The sequence below is a fragment of the Takifugu flavidus genome, chromosome 1, assembly GCF_003711565.1.
Source record: "Takifugu flavidus isolate HTHZ2018 chromosome 1, ASM371156v2, whole genome shotgun sequence".
Classification (NCBI taxonomy): Eukaryota; Metazoa; Chordata; class Actinopteri; order Tetraodontiformes; family Tetraodontidae; genus Takifugu; species Takifugu flavidus.
In genome coordinates, this window is record NC_079520.1 from 17,450,040 (window position 1) to 17,469,183 (window position 19,144).

At 44.8% G+C, this 19,144-nt stretch overlaps 3 protein-coding genes across 9 annotated transcripts; 2 read left to right on the forward strand and 1 right to left on the reverse strand.

Annotated features, from left to right (window-relative positions):
- The first annotated feature begins 21 nt into the window (after positions 1 to 21).
- kctd5b (potassium channel tetramerization domain containing 5b) lies at positions 22 to 12,090 on the forward strand. 2 transcript variants are annotated; one of them, XM_057034159.1, is made up of 7 exons: positions 22 to 492; positions 4,894 to 5,002; positions 5,126 to 5,217; positions 5,315 to 5,410; positions 5,610 to 5,714; positions 7,349 to 7,474; positions 9,031 to 12,090. In XM_057034159.1, the coding sequence occupies exons 1-7, from the start codon at positions 37 to 39 to the stop codon at positions 9,058 to 9,060; spliced, it is 1,014 nt and encodes a 337-aa protein (XP_056890139.1). In that variant the 5' UTR covers positions 22 to 36; the 3' UTR covers positions 9,061 to 12,090. The 2 variants fall into 2 exon arrangements, with proteins under 2 accessions (XP_056890139.1, XP_056890148.1); XM_057034168.1 differs by lacking the exon at positions 5,610 to 5,714.
- A 649-nt stretch (positions 12,091 to 12,739) lies between these two features.
- Positions 12,740 to 16,757, forward strand: ube2ib (ubiquitin-conjugating enzyme E2Ib). Of its 4 annotated transcripts, XM_057034299.1 has the most exons (8): positions 12,740 to 12,950; positions 13,392 to 13,550; positions 14,060 to 14,138; positions 14,257 to 14,340; positions 14,550 to 14,622; positions 15,353 to 15,462; positions 15,682 to 15,761; positions 15,935 to 16,757. In XM_057034299.1, exons 2-8 carry the CDS (start codon positions 13,507 to 13,509, stop codon positions 15,996 to 15,998), a joined length of 534 nt encoding a protein of 177 aa, XP_056890279.1. In that variant the 5' UTR covers positions 12,740 to 12,950; positions 13,392 to 13,506; the 3' UTR covers positions 15,999 to 16,757. The 4 variants fall into 4 exon arrangements, with proteins under 4 accessions (XP_056890279.1, XP_056890287.1, XP_056890297.1 ...); XM_057034307.1 differs by lacking the exon at positions 13,392 to 13,550 and having other exon boundaries at positions 12,791 to 12,950; XM_057034317.1 differs by lacking the exon at positions 12,740 to 12,950 and having other exon boundaries at positions 13,392 to 13,579.
- On the reverse strand, positions 16,753 to 19,070 carry LOC130526436 (interleukin-21 receptor). 3 transcript variants are annotated; one of them, XM_057034115.1, is made up of 8 exons: positions 18,800 to 19,070; positions 18,399 to 18,516; positions 18,130 to 18,323; positions 17,890 to 18,047; positions 17,625 to 17,799; positions 17,459 to 17,552; positions 17,304 to 17,382; positions 16,753 to 17,242 (listed from the first exon to the last, which is right to left on the reverse strand). In XM_057034115.1, exons 1-8 carry the CDS (start codon positions 18,897 to 18,899, stop codon positions 16,868 to 16,870), a joined length of 1,293 nt encoding a protein of 430 aa, XP_056890095.1. In that variant the 5' UTR covers positions 18,900 to 19,070; the 3' UTR covers positions 16,753 to 16,867. The 3 variants fall into 3 exon arrangements, with proteins under 3 accessions (XP_056890095.1, XP_056890087.1, XP_056890103.1); XM_057034107.1 differs by having other exon boundaries at positions 17,622 to 17,799; XM_057034123.1 differs by having other exon boundaries at positions 17,622 to 17,799; positions 18,399 to 18,577; positions 18,800 to 19,008.
- Positions 19,071 to 19,144: the final 74 nt, after the last annotated feature.

Genomic DNA, 19,144 nt, shown 5'->3' on the forward strand with positions numbered 1-19,144 from the left:
TGTCACCATCCGCGCTCACAACAGCCTTTTTTATTCATGCTTGGGGGAGTTTCTCGGGGTTTTCTTGACGCATCTGGGGAGGAACTCTGGATAATTTATGCAGGCGTGTGTGCAGATGGTGCGGCTCGGTGGGAGTGGCCGGGCCGCTCGCAGCAGCCTGCTTTGCATGAATCGGAGGCTCCGGGGTTGCGAGTCAGAGGCTGCAGCTTCGATCTTTGCCCGTTAGCAGCGCAGACGAGAGAGCCGAGCCGAGGGCGGAGGAGACCAGGAGCGGGATGGCAGAGAGCAACTCCGAGCGAGGCGAGCGGCTCCGTCCACCGGAGGTGCGCGGCCCATTCTCAGGAGAGGAACAGCTCCGCCGGGGTGTCCAAATGGATTCGGCTGAACGTCGGGGGGACGTATTTTTTAACGACAAGGCAAACGCTGTGTCGAGATCCAAAATCATTCCTGTACAGATTAAGCCAGGCTGACCCGGAGCTCGACTCAGATAAGGTAAATGCTAAGCTAGGTAGCGCCTAACATTAGTCTCGCGTTGGATAAACTAGTTTATCGGCCTTTTCGTGAATGTAGATTTTAGTTCTGCAGTTAGAAACAACCGCTGTTGTGTGGAAGTCCCTTGTCAGCTTGTATATTCGCACTTTTTTAAAGTCTGTGCTTATTCATACTTGCTGCTAACTCGATTTTTTTTTGTGTGACTGCTAATATTAGCAGCGCTAGCTAGCTAGATTCCGTCAGTCACCACATGACAGAGGATCTTGAAGTGCTACTGTTCCTTTTTTGTGTGTTTGTCGGGATATCTTACTAAATTGTGCGTCTGAAAAGAGGGGGCATCGTTTGAGTTGGGTTTTTCTTTTTTTCTCTCGAGTTTTTTTTTCTTGTGAAAGAACAAGTGGGAAACTTTGCCCATTCGGCGCCGCATTACAAAGGTGATGGTGTCAAATGTCAGATTTTCCACTTCATGTCCGAATTATTATCATTTCGTTAAATCGATGTCGTAAAAAACAAAAAAAAGTCTATGTCGGATCTCTGTTCATCCATCTGACTCCAGTCAAACATAGTTTGCCCAATCACGCCTATTGCGCGCACAGCGCGCAGAACTGTGCTGACATATTTTCTGGTTTAAGCAGCCTGAAAGCATTAATGCTTTAAGTAAAGTGGACCAGGTTCCTCCTCCTCTCGGGATTACTCTTCCACTTGGCCGTGTTTGCCCTGCATTAACCAGCCTGTGTTGGTGGTGAGGCTCCCCTAATGAGCACCAGTCGTGGCCAAGTGGGGTGAGTTGCTGCTGACAACAGAGAGCTGTGGGGAAATGCTCCATTCCCCCATTCAATGGCCTCCCTGCCCCTGATGCAGCCCTCTGTCTCTTTACCCCACGGCCCTTTTCAAAAGTACTGTGCATGTGTGTCTATTTTAAGGTGGCCCGGGGCTGAAAAACACCACGCATTTGCATCTGTGCTCGTATTAATCTCAACTTGGCGTGGGTCATTTTACTGCTCTATTGTTCGCCGTCATGATCTACTCGCACATCTGCCCCCTTCACTAAGCCGATACCGGGGCTCATCTCCTATTTTCATGCAAATATCTTAATCTCGGTATAATCAGCTTGCTTTTTCGAAAGTTTATCCTCTCGTGCTCGTGGCTCAGTCCATCTCAATCCCCTGTCTTAAGTGTGCATCGGCCTCCCAACGTCGCCGTTTCTCTATCCTGCGGCCGCTCTCGTGTTAGGATCTCCCCCAGCGCGCCGGAGAGTGTTATTAGACCCCGCAGTCCTGCCCCTCCCGTCTTTCAAAGTGTGTTATCATGACTTTGCTTCAGTGTTATGGATTGTTGGGGTATTTTAGGTGGCTTTGGAGTGGACGCGGCCTCGTCTGTGATGGGAAGCGGAGGGAGGCTGCAGTGCTTCGTCTCCCAGTCGGGGAAAGAGTGCTTCGTTTCGCACTCACGCAGGCTGACGTGCTCCAGCAGGACTCTTGAGGAGAAATGTATTATTCATCCTGTTGACTGGAGCCTGTTTTTCTCGTCGGGGTGGATCAGGGAGAGGGTGGAGGACGGCCTGCCTGATGGACCTGCCTTTAGAAATGGGGCTCTTAGAAGTTTTTCTTTAAACTCATTTGACCTGTGTTTTTTACCATCGCGGCTAGCTTTTGTGCGCTGGCTTTTTGGGGTTTAAGGGAGAAGTTTGCATGGGGAAAAAGCTTTGAAAAAGTTCTTCCGCCGGTGTGGTTTGTTTCCCAGTTAGTGCTGAGGTGCAGACTGGGACACCAGCAGGCGGGCGTTTGTTCTTTGCCAGTCTTCTGTACTCGGCTCAGGACCATTTGAGATGGGACCCAGCGCGCCGGCTCTGAGAGCTGCATGAATTTTTCAAGCACCCACATCACAAAAGACTCCTGTTCCTCCCATCTCTTTGTTCTTTTCATATTTATGTCCATTTGCTGCTACTGAAGTTCTGTCTGCGACACGCGTGAGGAGGAGAATATGGCGGCATTTAATGCCAAACCCAGGTTTTGTGTCGTGCCTAAGCTTGCTGTGGGAGGCAGTGTAAATATTTAACTGTCGTATCTACTTGTGCTTCCTCTGCCTGCAGTAAGTGAGCGTGGCAGGAAACTGCACGGCGCAAATAAGGTGTGACTGAGGTCCATCTGCATTCTGGCTCGTTCTTTTGACTAAATGTACAGCGGTGTCCAACGGTTTAACTCCTTATCAGTCACACATTGCAAGAACCTTTTTTTTTTTTTTTTTTAATTTTCATAAGTATGTTCCAGGTTGTAGCGAGTTCATTTCTCTTCTTTCCTCCTCAGCTTGTGAACAAAACGGACCTCAACCTCTGGTCCTGCCAGTGAGGCTTTTAGCTGACTTTTAAAAGAGGCTGTTCATTTGCCGCCCGGAGCGCTCCTCCGCCGTTAATTGCCCCGCACGACACGACTTCTGGTGTGGCTTTGCAGAGTTTCAAACGGTAGAAGGGCCCAGCCCTGAGGAGAAGGCCCGTCCTGCATTCAAACGGTTAAATCTCCCAGAACACCGGAGAGTTGGATGATATAATCTTGATGTAGTTTGTGTATTATTTAGAAGATGAAGGCAAGTATTTTCAGTGCCATTAACTCTTGGGCTCCTCAGGGATTCCTGGCTCCTGCTCTTCAAGGATCAGACTTCCACTTGGCTAAGTAGCTCCAGTCATGTGCTGTAAGCAGCATTTCCGCACCACTCTTGTTCTGTAGTCGGACTGCGGGACTGAGCCTGACTGCTGGTTTTCCAGTAAAATCCTTTTGCTTTTGAATTTGCCACAGAAAGGACAGAAATGTGCTACATTTAAAGGCTGAAAGGAGAATATAGTTATTTATAAAGTCATTAAATAAGCTTTTCCTTCTATGGAAAGTTGTCTCACTTCAGGACAGACGTGACAAAAACACCAATAACACATCAGTACAGAACACAACATTTGCTCTTTTCTGGAGGTAAATGCTGGGTAACGGGTCACAGCAGGCGGCCGGGGCACTGGCTTATTGTCTTATATCTCACCCTTTTGCTGCGGAACAACAAACATTATCTGTAAGGTTCTAATTATTTTTATTCTCCAGTTGTCCCCACTGTGCCTCCGTTTGTTGCCTGTTGCTCCCTGTGTCTGCCCCAGAAACCCAGCCTTTCTTAATCAAACGCTGCATTCCCTGCGTACATTAGCCTGGTTCGAGGCTTCTTAATCACCTCTTTCTCCTCCCTTTCACCCCCAAATCTCAATCCACATGCTGAATTCAAGTATTTAAAAGATATTTGATCCACACCAAAGGAAACGCATCACCGCCTCGGAAGAGATTTTGAGCCGACCGTTTAACACGGGCAGCTCTGGGGGGGTGCGTTTCCTCCTGGCAGACCCACCTGTGTGAGAGCTGAAGCAGCTGGAAGAATGTAAGAAACTGACAACAGTGTGGTGAGATCAGAATAGATCCCCACTGGGAACCTTCTGGGATATTTTCTGCTTTAGAAATGAGGGCGGCCTGCTAACAAGGTTCAGAGCTTCATTATGAGAGGGAATGCAGTGGGACCTTTCCTCGTGATTGACTTTGGACTCAAATCCCCCGTCTGTACCGGCGATGTGGCCTTTCTGACGCCAGAACCTGTTCTGGAACTGCAGAAAACCTGGGATGTTTCGTTTGTGGGCCCAACAGCGGCTGTTTTGCTCACTTGTCCAACTTTCATCCTTGTGTTTGACTGACGTGGATCAAATATTCTGCAACAATCTTGAGTTTTGTCCTGTAGGTATAGTAAAAGCGCCGCCCTCCACAGTGAGCGTAAATGTCCCGGGAGGTTCCGTGGTGCAGATCTGTCCAAGGGAACACAATCAGGTCATTTTCAGATGTAAATCTCGGTGTGCTGTCCTCCCGGTGGTGCGTTCAGCCTTCTGCTTCAAATCTTTTTCGCTTCTGCTCTAATTATTTTAGCTTTTCTCCCCTGTGACAGAAGGTCTAATTGCAGAAATGGGGGAATACCCAGCGGTTGTGAAGGAATCGGGCTGAAACCGGAGGCCTCGGTGGAATAGTGAAGTGATATCGTAAAGGTGTTGTGCGCTCTGCTCGTGTCATTTCAAGCCCTGGGGGATTATCAGCAGGGGAGCCGTCCTTAGAATTCTCTTCCCGTGAGTTTATTTCAATTGCGCGCTCGTTTCAACCCTACTCGGATTATATTCCGATTGAGGTGAAACCTGAGGGGGCGTGCCACAGGGCCGGGTTAATGGACTGCTGCTGTTTGACCTCGGATCCAGATGTTTCAAGGCCACTTCAAAGCCCAATTAATTGAATGCAAAAAAGAGACGCTTGCTTTCGTTATTAGGAGCTTCTCCTGGAACCGAACGTGACCTTTTTACAAAACTGTTCTCATTTCCTTCCTTTCTGTACCCCCCAGGATGAAACTGGTGCCTATCTCATCGACAGAGACCCCACATACTTTGGGCCAGTTCTTAACTACTTGAGGCATGGAAAACTGGTGCTGAACAAGGACCTGGCAGAGGAAGGTAATGTCTCTGTCCTCAAGGGTTGTGTCCACACGGTTTCTCCACACACATTGTCACGTTGTGGGTGCTTAGATAAAACCAGCCCAACCATTAAAGGCTTTGATTCATGGTTTAACATTGCAGGGGTGCTAGAGGAAGCCGAATTCTACAATATCACATCGTTAATAAAGCTCATCAAGGACAAGATCAGGGAACGGGACTGTAAAACATCACAGGTACGTGATGTTCCCTGACGTTGTCTCTCTTATTCTGGTCTTAGCGATGTCCCGAAGTGCCGTTCTTGTGTCCTGATCCATGTTTTCTGATCCACAGGTCCCAGTAAAGCACGTGTACCGTGTGCTGCAGTGCCAGGAGGAAGAGTTGACGCAGATGGTGTCCACCATGTCTGACGGCTGGAAGTTTGAGCAGGTACGTCTCCTGCTGCAGCACCTCGGCAGCCATCCACCTTCCTCGTGCTTCACCCACCCGACTAAGCTCACGTTGACCCAGAAAATGCAATCTTCAATCTCACAAATGGCTAAGAACGCTAAAACCCCACATCCCATCTTTCTTAATGTCCGCATACATGATTCGGGCATCCGTTCTGTGCTCTGATTGGTCGTTGCAGCTTGTCAGTATAGGTTACGGGCGGGCCCACCAGTCAGAGTTTCTGCTGATTGTGTCAAGGGAGGTGAAGGGAGAGGAGTCTGCTTTGCCAAACAACAGTGGAGAGGTGTGTCCTACAAATTTTTGTCCACGGGCTGGTCACTGCATGGTCCCCATGTCGTCCACACGCAACTTGTTGACCGTTGTGTCTCCCTGGTAGCAGACGCACAGCTCTTTAATTTACTGATCTCTTTTCGTCAGTCGAATCCTGTCCATGTACCGTTTGCTCACCAGCGAGGCTAAGACACCGTCTCTTGTCTGTGACTTTATTTCCTGGTCCTTTTTTTCTCTCCTTTCTTATCTCTCCAGCTTTTTGTGTTTTGCTTGGATGTTTCCATTTGGATGTTTTAGGGACAATACTGTGCTGGTTCCCGTCCGTTATATGTAATTGTATTCAGATGTCAGGGTTGTCTAATTCAGCGCCGGACTTCTGCTGGATGTGTCACATGCAAATTTCTCTCGCATGTGATCACAGGTTTGGCTGTCGTGGGGGGGGGGGGGGGGGGGGGGTTAGTTTGTGTGAGTAAATCTGCCTTAAACAAGGATCGCTGGATCTCTCCCGCAAGATTAATTCCTTCTGTCTAATCATCTTACACAGGTCAGGTCGCAGAAACCGTGCAAAGCCTTGAACTCGGTAACAGCATAAGAAAGTGTTTTTGGGGGATGAGCTTTAATGTCCCACTGATGTCGCCTGACCTCCTACTCCTACCTCCTCCTACCAGTTTGAGCCTCGAGCAGTAGGATCAGTGGGAGCTGCTTGCTATTATTTGGTCGCCTTTTATTAACAACAACAAGTCTGGCAGCGGTGACTAATGAGGCCATGCATGTCTGAACCTGCACACGCGTGTGCAGGCAGTGCACACAGGTGTGCAGTACGCACACACGTCCACCAGTAAAAGCAACGTCCCAGTTGTAGGACTGGCTTTGATTTTCTCACTTTAAAAAATGCAATTAAAACCTTTTTATAGTTTACATTTTTAAAAAGATTTGGTGTCAATTTAGCCTTTTTGGGTTCTTTATTCATACTGAGATGACAGGAAATGAAATCCATGAATATTTTAAATGATATGATGATTGAGGAACCTTCTAGTCCATTTTACTTGCTTTGATATGCAGATCACAGACTCATAACTTTCACATTTCTGGAAGTTCATGAAGATGAGGTCTCACTGTAGCACTGGGTTTCTAAAATGCAGCATGTCTTCGACACGTCTGTGTATTGGGTCAACTAACATCTCATTATTAAAAATAGTTTGGATTATTGATGGCAGTGAGCGTGTCCATAGCAGGCTCCTCTGGCTCTGTTGCGTTTGTTTTTCACCGCTCACCCTGGTTTTATCCTGTCGTGTCCGTCCCCCCCACTTGGCATGTCTGCTCCTCGTGGTCGACGTCTTGCATCACCAACTTCACAAACTCTCTCTGTCCTCCCTCTGTCTCAATCGCATTTATGCGGACGATAATTAACGATGGGCGAGCTGGTAGTCAGATCGCTCTGTGAAGGAAAGGAAGAGGTCGAGGCTAAACGCTCATTTGTGTTGATCAGTGTAAAGGTTTGCAATAAAGTGGAGCCCCCTCTTACAGTATACTAGTGCTGTATCACTTTTTTTGGTTTCAAAACATTATTGCTGTGTCTCCCAGGTTTACCTGGTGTTAGTGAATCCGTCTAAACCTGCTCTCTGCTCTGCTTTTGTGTCTCTCCAGCTGGTCAGCATAGGGTCCTCATACAACTATGGAAACGAAGATCAAGCTGAATTCCTGTGCGTGGTCTCCAAGGAGCTGCACAATCAATCATACGGGACGAACAGTGAGCCCAGTGAGAAGGCTAAAGTAAGTGCGCGCGGGCAGGAGTCGCTTTTTAGAAGGTATCCAGGGCAAACATCTGTGAGTGATGGCTTGTGCTGGAAGTTTTAAATGTGCTGCATTTATGAACATGCCACCAAGGGGTTGAAAGAACCCATGGTTAATTGATGAGAAGCCTCTGTGAAGGAGAAGCCATGAATATCCAGTCACTGCTGGGTTGTTTTTAAACCCGCTTGTATAACTTCAAGTGTGGTGTAAGGTAAAATGGAAATTTCCTGAAATGAATTGGAAAGGTCTCAATGCTCCAGGTTTCAGGTTTTTGGCCTCTTCATGTTGCGAGACGCTCCCAAACAAAACACACGAAGCGCTCTGATTACATGTGACTGATTTGTCTTGAGCACTCATCACTCATGACTCGGTGGGGAGCGTTCAAGTGCTCGTGTTGCCTCCACTGCCCCTCCCCAGGTCGCCCTTCCCTTCCCTCTTCTCCATAATACAGTTTAGACCTCCGTCAACTGTGCCCACATTTGCTTTCAATGACAGCTTGACTTGATAATAAGGTCATCCAGGTTGTAAATCAGCTTTAAGCCTCACCAAGCTAAAGCTACATCAAAAAACAGATGGTTGCAAGTGTTTCTTTGCACGTGAAGCTGTATTTTAAACCAGATGGAACAGCTTTCTCTCTCTCTCTCTCTGTAGTGCAATGCCTGGTGCAGAGGGACTGTGTAGATAAATACTTGTTCCTGATATATTGTTTGATTGAAGTCCTTAAATTGCCCAATTAACGTTCTTCTGTGCGCATCTTGTGTGACACTATAGAGACGGTTTTTTTTGTTTTGTTTTTTAATTCAATGGAATATGGAGCAAAGCAGTTGATGTAAGCCGAGTTTGTCTGTGTATTAGTTTCAGGTGGAAAAGTGGAGTTTGTCCAAAGCCAAATCGGCTACAGTGAAATCTGTTTTGTGTTGCACATGTTCCCAAAACGGTTTCATTTCAAATGCTGATTCCATAACGTCAGTAAGTTTCTTACTTAATTTTAAAAAAAAAAAACCCTTTAATGAAGAGAAGCCCTTTTAGCGACGGAATGTTAATTTAATCGAACAGGGTTGAGTGCCTGTTGACTATGTTGCTATTGATTTATCAACAATAATTGCAGTTGGAGCTTCCACAGTTGGAGCCCAGGTCTCCATTTCTTCAGAGGGCTCCGGTTGGTTTTGGGCATCAGGGCGTTCCAGCACCAAGGTTGATCCCATCTGACAAGCGTCTCTATTTTATGAACTCATCCACAATTGGCTGGACAACCTCTGGCGCAAGGCTTTATTTTCCTCATTTGTGCAAGCATTTCCCTTTTCTTTGCACCCTTTTCAGAGGCTTTGATTCAGCCAGCACATTGAATAAATATATAAGTGCCTCTGGCTGGGAGCATTTGTACTGTGGGAGGAATAAGTGCTTCAGTCAAAGGCGGATAAAGTGACGACACCATCCCTTATATTTCTGTAGTTACAAAGGCAAGAACTAAATGTCTTTTTTTATTAATGGAAAGCCTCTTTGTTCATTTACCTTTTGTGTATCTCCACCCACAGATTCTCCAGGAAAGAGGTTCTCGGATGTGAAGGGGACTCAGTATTATCAGCTCCAGGTGTTATGATGCAAACATATCATCTTTGTGAAAGAATGTTTGGCACAATGGAGATTTAAATGGGGGATGTGCATTTTCGTTGTTTTCCCTCAACTTTCATTATTGTTTTTTTATGTAAATAAGTCTGTTTACTGACAGTTTGTGCCTGTACATTTCAACTGGACCTTTTTTAATTAGCGGCAACTCTATTTTTTTTTTTTTTTTTTTTTTTTTGGTTTCTCCTCACTGAAAGTAAGGATTTGCAATCTACATATGTTTTATGCTATGGCCAACATCATATAAGGCCTATGTTTCACTCAGGGTCATCTATCAAATAAATATCCTCCAATTTAAGGTTTAGGTAAGGGATCCGTTTAGTACACAGAAGTATAAAACTGCAAATCATTGCTTAAAGATGTTAAGAAGGGATTTGTGCATTTATTTAGAAGATATTAGGTGACTGAAATGAGAAATTGAACCCCACTAAAAGTGTTTATTTTTTATTTTATCATATCTCAACAGTTACACTCCGATTTGTGATCACGAGGAATCAAACTGCAACACAAATGTTCCGTTGCTTTAAACGTTAACATTGCCAGAACAGGTTTAAAAGCCACGAGAGCGAGCATCAATGATTTGGGACCGTTATTAATGGACCATTTTGTAACACAAAGAATCTAAACATACGACAGAGATACCATTTGTTCGCCGTCTTAAAGTAAAGCTCTTGCAATTGAAATGTGTTAGCTGCTTCTTCGAGTGTGCACCTTTAGGAAAAATGGAAAAATCAACTTTTCCTAATTGCAAGTTTACTCAATTGCATATCTTTATTTCAATGTTAAGACCTCCTCGTGCTTATTAGTCAGTAATTAACTGGCGATGTTTGACGATGCTTCCAAGGAGAAGGTCCACGGTTACAATAGTGTGTGTTTGTTATTTTTACATTTTTCTGAGTTTTCCGTAAAGGGATGGTGGAGTTTGTTTTTAAGGGGCTGTGTCGTGTTATCACCTGCAGTACTCGGTGGCCAGTACTCACCCAGTTTGGAAAACCAGAGACAGGAGAGCTACTGCACAAGCACCTGAGCCGAAAACAAAACAACTTTTTAGTCTCGCACCTCACATCCTCATTTAGCTGTATGCAAGTTTAAGTCAAGGTCATAATGGACTTTTAGATAAAATGTTGGAGTGCAGACTGGGAGAGTGATGGCCACTGCCTGACTACGCTCAGAATTTATTACGAACCCCTGGAGAAAACTGCAGAACCCCTTAAAACCAAATTCGTTTTTTTTTTTTTTTTTTTTGAGGGACTTGTATTTTTAATATCTAGTTTTTCTCGGAGTTTGAGGAGCCGAAGAAATTGAAGGTGTGGGTGAAGTACTTTCTGTTCATATCGGAGGATCTTGTTTGGGTGTAAATAATCCAAATTCGATATTAATATTTATCGCTTAAAACTGCACGATTTGTACACTGTATAGAAAACACAAGCTGGATGGAAGTTGTTTATACTGGGTCTTTCGGAACGACAAACTCTGGTGTTTTTTGCATCGTTTGTACATGACTTCAGAGGTTTAGGTTGGAATGGAACCCCCTGATGCTCAATATGGCATCAGTCACTGACAACATGCCTGGAACATGTTTTTGATAACTAATAACGGAGCTATACTTGGCTGTCTATAAAGTTGACTGTTACGTTTAAAAACAAATGTATTTTTCCTGCATTGTGATAGATTCTTCTAAGCATTTTGAATTGTGTAGATTTCGTACACAGCATTACAAGCACTACAGTGGGGGAGGGGGTGGGAACACTGTGCACATTTGCTTACGAGCCTGTAATGTTGTTGATGTAAATACTGCATTTTAGAACACATTTTCCTTTTTTATTATATATAGAACGTTTTTGGGTTTGTGTGGTTTTGATAGATTGGCTATTTGATTCACAGATAATCATTTTAGTGTTGCCTTTTTCCCAATGACCAAAATCCATTGTCTTATGTGTATTATACACATTAATCTTAGTGTCAGGGATGAGTACATTTTTCTTAATGCTGGCACACTTTGTTCAGAGTTGTTACCGATACACAAATCTCTATTTACTCTCATGTACACATCCACACTTGACGAAAGCAATTTTTATATCGTTGGAAGAATGAGTGTGGTTGCATGTTTTTTTTCATATAAATATATACACACACTTGCACACAGATACAGACACAAGGGCTTTTAAAGTGCAAAATTTGACATCTGCAAAGAGTTTCACTCAGAGTAGCCTGAATTTCCTGCCAGTGCTAGGCTATGTTTACATTTGCAAAAGTATTCTGAAGCCTTCCAATTACGTACCGTCTTGCACTCCTTCACAGTAACATTTTTCTGACTCGTGTGATTACACCAATGGAAACTAACACTCCACAAGAACTGATATTCACTCTGACTTACTAACTGAAATAATCAATTTCTGACAAACTTTGCTTGAGCGTTGTAGACAATCTTGCTTTCTGATAGCATGCTCACTTTGAATAGGATCAACCTTAATCTGTATTGACTCAATTGATATTCTATTCTGCTTTTGAGACTTTTTATCCAGAAATGCCATGTTAATGTGGTTGTCTTGTTATTTGCTCAGTCATGCTGAAACTTCATTTGAACACTCTGGTCTGAGGAGTTTAAGCAGCTGCATTACCCTAATGCTGAAACAGGTTGTCTTTGTTGAGCGTTTGGCATTGGTAATAACTTCCTGTTGTAAACGTATCAAACCTGTAGCCTATTCTAAGTGCCCAGTCTATTTTACATTGAAGCCACAGACCACAGTAATGCATGATTTAAAGAAGTTGTATTCAGAGCGAGTTAGGAAAGGAATTCCATTTTTCTTACTCTACCACTTACATCAATTATAAAAGTTCTCATATCATTACATGGATCACTTCAATATGAACTTATGCAATGTTTTGAATATCTAAATTTAAGAGACCATTACAGATCTAAATGGTTTGCATTGGGTAAACTCAATAAAAAAAATGTTGTCATTAAATGTGTTTTTGTTTGTTTTTCCAATTGCAATGAATCATGACGTATAAAATCAAACACAAGCCCTAATGTTCAATAAAGTAGTGACCCCTTGCGTTGCCTCATGGTAATGCGCCGTAAATCTTAGGTGCCTTGAGAAATGCCCGATTAAATGTATACAAAATCTTCAAATTTAAAGTAAACTTAGGTTGTTTCTTAATGAGGCTGTATTAAAGAGGGGGGAAAAAGACTCGATAATAATGAATGTATTTTTAAATATGTGGTTTCTCACAGCGCTGGAATTAATCTTCTTTCATCCGGCCAAAGATGTACATGACAAGAGAGTAATCCGTAGATTTAATGTAAATGCCAGTTTAAGGCGCGAGGTTGTGAATCATTAGATGGTGAATAACACAAATATAATTAAATGAAGCTACCCAAATGAAATATTTAACAGTGAGGCTATTGCCTTTAATGCATCTAGCGGTAACGGACTGCGGAACAGCGCATGCGAGAAGGAAACATCCGCAAAGCCAACATCGCGGGGAATCCGATTGTCCATGGTGATAAAAAAAAAAAAAAAATTGGAGACGTAATTGAATTAATTTTGCGGGCGAATGAAGCATAAACGCAGGCATTTGAAATAATTTAGAAGAAAGAAATGAAGAAAATGTTCTTATAAGTATAGAGACGGTGTTCTGTGGGTATATAAACAAAGACGGAAGTAAACGACGGAAGACTATTCGGTTACGCCGTTTCTGTGTCTGGCTTGACTCGGAGCGGGTGGTTTTTTTCGGGAGGGAAACTTTGCAACGGTTTAACGGGATTTGAACAAGACTAACACAATTCGCTTATTTATACGAGCCCGAGCTGCCATACTGAAAGGTAGGAGCACGGCGTAATTGGGGGACGTCTTAAATTGTTCGTGTGTTATGACATTTTACCCACTCTACTTTGCGCAGTTTTCGCTAGTTTGGTAATGTGTGCGGCTTTTAGCCCCGGTCCTCTTTGTCCTTAGTTTAATGGATTGTGACACGATTTATACATGTTGAAATTTCCACACACTTGTTGTTGGCTCCGCCTTTGGTGTAATCCCGCATCGAAATAAATAAACCGGTCACTTTTCCACGACGCATAATTGTGTTCAAATGAAGCGCTATTGCGCATTTTTGTGCTGCATCAGGCCGTGTCAGACGCTAACTGCGCCAGCGCCTGGAAGGATATGGGCACGATTCTGGCGCACATGAGTTAGCTTGTGAGGCTAGCCGTTTAGCTTCGCAGATGAAATGGCTTGTGTACTTTTTTAAACGTTTGCCTTGACCGCAGAAACGCGCCGTTAAACGAGGACGTGGAGAATAATGAGTTTAATTTGAGGAGCCGTCATACAGCAGGTCCCAGCCACGGAGTTTGGAAGAAGGCTTTTGTCGGTGCTAGCCGGTGTATGTTCCCCCTGGCTAGCGCTGACCTGGCTATGATACCGAGCGTGTAGGTTCACACACGAAACGTGAAAATACGTAAGGTGATTTTTGTATTTTCACTTTAGTTTTCGAGTATCGGATGGGAGAAGCTGTCTTGATCGCGCATTAAATGGGAAAAGCGACATCGTTGATAAATCTCGACTCATTTATGACATGCACGGAGAGTGGCTAATGATGTTTTTAAAAAGTCCTATTTGTAGATTGAGAGTGGCAGATTGCAACTTTCAACGTTCTTTATTCTATATCGACGCTACAGATGGTTTAATTAGCAGCGTTTGCGGTATTAACACATGTTTACAGTAGTTTCGCATATCTGGTCCCAGCATTTTACACAACTTTGGGGAGGTTGTCATAAGCGCCTTATCTTTTATTCAAAAATGAATGATGAGGTGTTGAGAGTTCGTTAAGATATGTTAACAAGGACGACCCGTGCCCAGGTTCCACAAGGTTATATCTAAATGTTCTCCCACTGATTAGAGGATGTGCACTATTTCATGATGTTGTCTTGGTTTGCAGAAGGCCACAAGTCATGTCAGGCATTGCATTCAGCCGGCTTACCCAGGAGCGCAAGGCGTGGAGGAAGGACCATCCTTTTGTGAGTAGCATCCAACACTGCCTGAAGCCTCCATAGGCTTTGAGCCCTCAGCTCTCCATAAATAGTCAGGACGTGATCCTTCACCCCATGTTTACCAAATCATCTTCCCTTATTCCAGGGATTTGTTGCTGTACCAACAAAAAATGCAGATGGAACCATGAATCTCATGAACTGGGAATGTGCTATTCCTGGGAAGAAAGGGGTAACGTCTGTTTTGATAAAACACGCAATTTAAATAAACAGTGATTTCTGAAGCTTATATGTTTTAGATTATTGTAATATTGATAGTAGAGATTCATTCTTGCTTGTGGAACGTCAGGCGTCCTTGATTAAATACGGCTTCTGTTTGTAAAACATGCTAAACATGCATTACCTTTTAATTGCAAAACTAATGGATGGTTGCTTCCTCAGACTCCGTGGGAAGGGGGGCTTTTCAAACTGCGCATGTTGTTCAAGGATGATTATCCCTCTTCACCTCCTAAATGTGAGTTTGATCTTATTCAGCATAAACACATCTTTTTCACAACAGGCCTCTGCAGAGGGTCGTAGTTTAGGCCATGTGTAGATCTAAACGTTGAACTGAAGGAGCTCTAACACCAGGACCTCATCTGGGAGGTTTCACACTCATAGCTTTGACTGTCAGTGTTGGGGATATTGTGATAAATTCCATTTACATCATCACACATAAAACTGGAGACGCGAGGAGCCTTCGCTCTGCTTGCATTTTATTGTACTTCAAAGTTTGATCCTGAATCAGTCAGAAGGTCAAGGGCAGCTGTTTAGTGTAGAATTCTGGCTCTGTGTTTGTATTTTAGAAATAAACGCTTTTCAATGATTGGACTTTGCACAAAATTTCAATGCAAGGAGCAGCCCTGTCTGCGCTTCATTGCTTCATTTTATTTCTATTGATGCGGGTGGTTGTTGTTATTTACTGACATACTTGCCAATTCAGTGGTGATGTAATATTGATGTTGTAAGTGGATCATAACATTGGACTGCACATGTTGGTGCGTATATTCAGCTCTGTGCTGTATTTATTGGTTTGCGGTCTGAAAATGAATCAAAAACCCAAATCTGTCCTCTTCCTCTGACATACCTGCAGCTCTTCGACAGGGGTGTTGTTTGTATGTAGCAGCGTCAGTAGGCTGCATAAGCTCTCTGTGATGTTCCTTCTTCTTGTCTGACATTTGTACACACGCACGCATGTCTTACAGGTAAATTTGAGCCTCCACTCTTTCATCCAAATGTGTATCCATCGGGCACCGTATGCCTATCTATCCTGGAGGAGGACAAGGACTGGAGGCCAGCCATCACAATAAAGCAGGTCTGGGCATGGACCTCATCACCATCACATTGCTCTTTTGGTTTTGTTTTCCAACCATGTTCCATGTTAAAATCTGTTTCGGTAACTGTAAACTCCCATTAATTAATCCGGCCAGTGTTGTCATTTAGGGCTTATTTAAATGTTTTTTTAGCTTTCTGTTGAACTAATTATAGTCTGTTTCATTTGAAGTGATAAATGCTTTTGTAATCTTTCCCACAGATCTTGTTAGGTATCCAAGAACTTCTAAATGAGCCAAATATACAGGATCCCGCCCAAGCAGAGGCTTACACAATCTACTGGTGAGTGACCTGTCACTGGGAATGTTTTAGATTTTTCCCCGTTTGATCTGGAGCAAATGATGAGAAACTCATTTTATGGCAGAAGAGCCAAACGTAAAGCTTCATTATTGGGGGATATCATCAGGTATTGGGTCATAATAACTCACACTTCCATTTTGAACCCCTTTTTACAGCCAAAACAGAGTAGAATATGAAAAAAGAGTTCGAGCACAAGCCAAAAAATTCTCCCCCTCGTAAGAGCGAAGACTTGCTTCCCTGCGGCCGAAGGAATGGGTTGAACAAGAATCACCTCCCCGCTCAGTCTCTCGTTGAATGTGCTCCTCTCACATCAGGAGTTGCTTAAAGACTTCTATTTAAACTCCACACATTCTGTGCCATCCATCCTCCTTTGACCCATCTTTTTTTTTCTCTTTTTTTTTGGGGGGGGGGGTGGGGGGGTTGTTTTGTTATTGTTGCTCTTAAATGCCAGTTGGCAGATATTGCTGGGAGGGGATGGGTGCTTCCGCACCATCATCATTTCTTTTAAAACATTGTCTTATGTGGTGCAAGGGACACAGCTCGGTACCAATTTCATTAACTCCAAGCAAGCTGGCCGTCACGTTGTCCAATAAAGAAAACGTCTGTTTTATTTTGCTCCTTCACAGGGTCTCTTCCTTTAATTTCCCCCCTTTATGTTCCACAACTGTAATGTAAACTTGGCTTATTTCATTGTCAGTATTTCGACTGCTGTATAATGAATGGCACTTTTATACTGTTGTATCTTCACTAGTGTCTAGATGGCTCTGTCTAATTCTTTCCCAGGTTTTCTATTCAGCATGCTGTAAAATATGATAGAATCTGCTGCCTTGTCTTTTTGTTATTCAGAGTGTTTGCTTTGAAATAAATAAAAATGGCCATGATGACTGAGGCAGGTAGGATTACTTCTGTACCAGACTAAGGTTATTACGGTGCTTTGTTCATGTATGTGTCGGCGTAAATAAAACTTTCTACAAAACATTTGCCCTTTCTTTATTGAGTCGTATGAAAGCGCCCGAGCTTTGTCTGCTCTTCCAGCCTTGGATAGAGATTTTCTTTCCGAAACCACCCAAACATCTGCAGTCGAGGTGTTAGTTTTCGTACTCTGCGTGCGGCGGAGCGGCTGCGGCTCCGCTGCAGCTGTGCGACTGGTGGAAGGCCTTCAGCGTGCAGTATTCGTTGCTGTAGAGGGGAGCGCCTCTCTCCAGGACTTTGCTGCACACCCAGCATCGCGGGCCGTCCTCAGCCGGAGCCGCGGTGCTCACGGCGTACGGCGCGCCCAGGAGGGAGCTGTCGAACCCCGGGTGAGGGATGTTGCTGTACATGGCCTCCTGCCGCATCTGCTGAGGGCTCCGGGGCCGAGGCTCTTCCTCCTGGACTTCCTCATACCTGGTTAAGGTGTCGATGCGCAGCACCTCCTCCCTCTTCAGCGCATCGGCGGTCTGGTCTCCTGTAACCACCCAGCTCTGGAAGTACAATGGCGTTCAGATGACGTGCCGTCCGGGTGACGGCGACAGCTACGCTTACCTTGAAATCTCCGTGATAATCGTTGTAGAGGGTGTGGAAATAGGGGGCAGGAGTTGGGATGTAGGCACGTCTCCTCCACCTTTGGATATGGAGAGCACAAAGACCAGTTGGAGTGGGAGGGGGCAGCGTGGTCTTTAATGTTCCCCTGACCTTACATTTTAACACAAGCGACGGGAAGGAGCAGGAGGAGCACCATCGCACCTAAGAACTCTAGACGCAGTCCGGAAAGAAGTGGGGCAGAGGTCACAGCTGTGAAGGCAAAGGAAGCACGTGATTTGTACCTGATCCCACGTTTCACCGCCTCGAAGCTTCTCTTACCGCGTCCAGCTGGCTCCGTCTTCCAGTGGATCTCAGAGGACCAGTCACTCCACTGTCCCTGGTATGAGACCTGGTTGGGACTGGACCTGACTTGGGCACCGTACTCAGCACCCGGGATCAGAATTTCATCCCTCACTTTACAATTCAGAGACTCTGTGGTCATTTCGTGGGACGAAATCTGAGAAACACAAACCGTGTCTTAAAGCAAGCGTCCAAACGCGGCCGCCTGCTCCGTGTCCGTCCAGGGATGCTGACTTTCACATCTTACATTGCTCTCTGGACCTCGGGTGTAGTACCGCAGCTGGTACAGCATGTTCCGGGTCAGGGCCGTGTGATCAGAGTATCCTTCATACGTGCTTCTCCAGGTGAAGTGGTAGTGGGCGGCGTTGTGGCTGAGGCGGAGGCAGCAGGGCGCGTTGGGTTTAACTACACGTGTTCACGAAGGCACATTCATGAAGAGGCAGAGAGGAACCAACACAGCAAGAACACAGAACCAAGCGCTCCCTACTGTTTGTCTGAGGTGTGTATTCTTTTATCAGCAGGCTGCAGGTGCTGGAGACGTTACTGCTACAGAGGAAGATATTGAATTCTTGCGTGTCGTCCAAGGGCACCGCGTAGTCATAATCCTCAGGCACCAGGCTGGAGGTGTTGATGGAGCAGAAGTGACCTCCATCAACCTCCGTCATGTGACACCATTCCTCTCTAAGGGAGGAAAGGGGACGCTCAGAGGTCATGCGATGGGACAGCTGGGGTCATGTTAGGGAAGAAGAGCCTCACCCATCATGAGCCTTGATGAAGAGCCAGTAGACCTGCGAGGCGTTCTCCGACGCCACTTTCAGGGAACAGTTGATGGTGAAGATGAAATCGTTGATGCACTGGAGACGAGGGTCCGCAGCTGACGAAGTACATCAGGAGATGTTGTCAGATGTTATCAGGATTCAATGCTGGCATCTGTCCTGATGTTTAAATATTATATCAGCTCCTACAGCTTTCTTTCATTATACATTATCATTTACTTACTTATTTCCCTCCTTTACAAGTCCACAGTAAATTCCACAACTCTTCCAAAAAAAACTTTCAAAGTATTTTTGCAAAAATCCAGATTTTGCAACCAAACGTGACTCTATTAAACATCAAGCAATAAATCCAACAACAAGAGTAATAACAATGAAAATAACCTGTCTGACAGATGGTGCCTGCAGACCACAGCGCCAACAGGGTCCACAGCTTCAGCCTCAGATGAAAGCAACGATCCATCACGCCCCGTGTTCCCAGCATCTGCCCCCAGGTTCGGTCCGGCCACCTGATGGCTGTGAATGTGTTTTTCAAACACGGATAGTGCGCGGCAGAGCAGCAGAGCACATTCTTGAAACCTGTCCCAGGTTGGCCAAACGGGCGTCAATATAAGGGGGATGCGTGAAGGCGTGAAGTTGGACTCGCACGTCACGTCACATCGAGTTAACGCATCCGTATATTAACACTGATGTGGAGATGTCAGCTCATGCACATTGATCAACATCTAT

Bases quoted from the DNA above. Each gene is read 5' to 3' on its own strand.
- kctd5b (XM_057034159.1), top strand. From the start codon at position 37: ATGCTTGGGGGAGTTTCTCGGGGTTTTCTTGACGCATCTGGGGAGGAA. The intron at 5,715-7,348 runs GTGTGTCCTACA...GTGTCTCTCCAG, and splicing joins TGCCAAACAACAGTGGAGAG to CTGGTCAGCATAGGGTCCTC. The intron at 7,475-9,030 runs GTAAGTGCGCGC...CTCCACCCACAG, and splicing joins AGCCCAGTGAGAAGGCTAAA to ATTCTCCAGGAAAGAGGTTC.
- ube2ib (XM_057034299.1), top strand. From the start codon at position 13,507: ATGTTCCCCCTGGCTAGCGCTGACCTGGCTATGATACCGAGCGT. The intron at 14,139-14,256 runs GTGAGTAGCATC...CCCTTATTCCAG, and splicing joins GGAGGAAGGACCATCCTTTT to GGATTTGTTGCTGTACCAAC. The intron at 14,341-14,549 runs GTAACGTCTGTT...TTGCTTCCTCAG, and splicing joins CTATTCCTGGGAAGAAAGGG to ACTCCGTGGGAAGGGGGGCT.
- LOC130526436 (XM_057034107.1), bottom strand. From the start codon at position 18,899: ATGCTGGGAACACGGGGCGTGATGGATCGTTGCTTTCATCTGAGGCTG. The intron at 18,324-18,398 runs GTGAGGCTCTTC...TTCCTCCCTTAG, and splicing joins TTCATCAAGGCTCATGATGG to AGAGGAATGGTGTCACATGA. The intron at 17,553-17,621 runs GTAAGAGAAGCT...TTGCCTTCACAG, and splicing joins GACGGAGCCAGCTGGACGCG to CTGTGACCTCTGCCCCACTT.